Source organism: Cyprinodon variegatus, unplaced genomic scaffold, assembly GCF_000732505.1.
Source record: "Cyprinodon variegatus isolate N-32 unplaced genomic scaffold, C_variegatus-1.0 Scaffold866, whole genome shotgun sequence".
Taxonomy (NCBI): domain Eukaryota; kingdom Metazoa; phylum Chordata; class Actinopteri; order Cyprinodontiformes; family Cyprinodontidae; genus Cyprinodon; species Cyprinodon variegatus.
The window spans coordinates 257789-258883 of NW_015151319.1; the positions used below are offsets into that span (position 1 = coordinate 257789).

Consider the following 1095-nt stretch of genomic DNA (forward strand, 5'->3'; position numbering starts at 1 on the left):
CTGGATGTGTGTTTCCTGGACTGGGCCGCCTGTGGAGCTGGTTGACAGTTGCCTTTTGTATCTTAAGATGCCGTGAGATGATATTTGTTGGGAATTGGCGCTATAGAAATAAACTGAACATAAATGAATAAAAAAAAACAGCTGTGAGGTTCACCTTCATCACACTCTGAATCCTCCAGGCAGAAACTTGCTTTGTGTCCTTCTGCCACTCTGGTTCCATTCAGGCTCAGCAGGTCATAGGTGGTGAACACATCCATGCTGTGATAATGCCTGCAACCATCCACACAGACGTTACAGAGCTCAGGTTTACACAGAACCCAGCAGAACATCGTCGTGTCCTTTAAACTATGCGTACAGACCTGTGACAGTCATGCCACACCCACAGGTGTTTGGGAGCGTTGGGCTGGAAGTCGGACTGGCCGTTGTTGTGAATCTGAGAGGAGAAGCGCAGCAGGCGTCGGTACGAGTTGGCCGGCGTCTGGGCGGAGTTGGAGGCCAGGCAGTTCTCCTCATAGGCGCACTGCAGCAAGACCATGAGCCGGTCCTCCATGTAGGTGGTCTGCTCCACCACCTGAGGGTTCAACACCAGGTCAGGAGCGGCTAATGGATGAAAACAGAGAGCAAACAAAGAAAATTAACCTTTTCTGTTCAAACGGGATCAGAAGAACGAAGGAGATTCAGTTTGGAGGAAGAACCTCCCTGACGCATTTTCTTTATTAGTCTCCTTCCTGCAGGGACCTTCAGCTAACACATGGGATGGTGTTTGTTTTCATAACCATTTGATTTAATGTACACTACTCAAAAAATTAAAGGAACACTTTTTAATCAGAGTATAGAATCAAATTAATTAAACTTCTGGGATATGGATTTGGTCTGGTCAGTAGCAGAGGGGGTTGTTAATCAGTTTCAGCTGCTTTGGTGTTAATTCAATTACCAACAGGTGCACTAGATGGGCAACAACGAGACGACCATCAAAACAGCAATGGTTTTACAGGTGGAGGCCACTGACATTTTTCCCCCTCCTCATCTTTTCTGGCTCTTTTTCACCAGTTTAGCATTTGGCTAGGGTCACTGTCACTACTGTTAGCATGAGGC

General features: G+C 46.8%; 1 protein-coding gene across 1 annotated transcript in view; it reads right to left on the minus strand.

Moving 5' to 3' along the window:
- The window catches only part of LOC107099394 (lysyl oxidase homolog 2B-like), a 15820-nt gene that overhangs the window by 5504 nt on the left and 9221 nt on the right, over positions 1–1095 (minus strand). The window contains exons 3-5 of the mRNA XM_015397489.1: positions 939–945; positions 360–600; positions 155–270 (exon numbers count right to left, since the gene is read on the minus strand). Of these exons, the coding sequence (XP_015252975.1) occupies positions 155–270; positions 360–600; positions 939–945 (364 nt within the window). The remainder of the gene's footprint in view (positions 1–154; positions 271–359; positions 601–938; positions 946–1095) is intronic.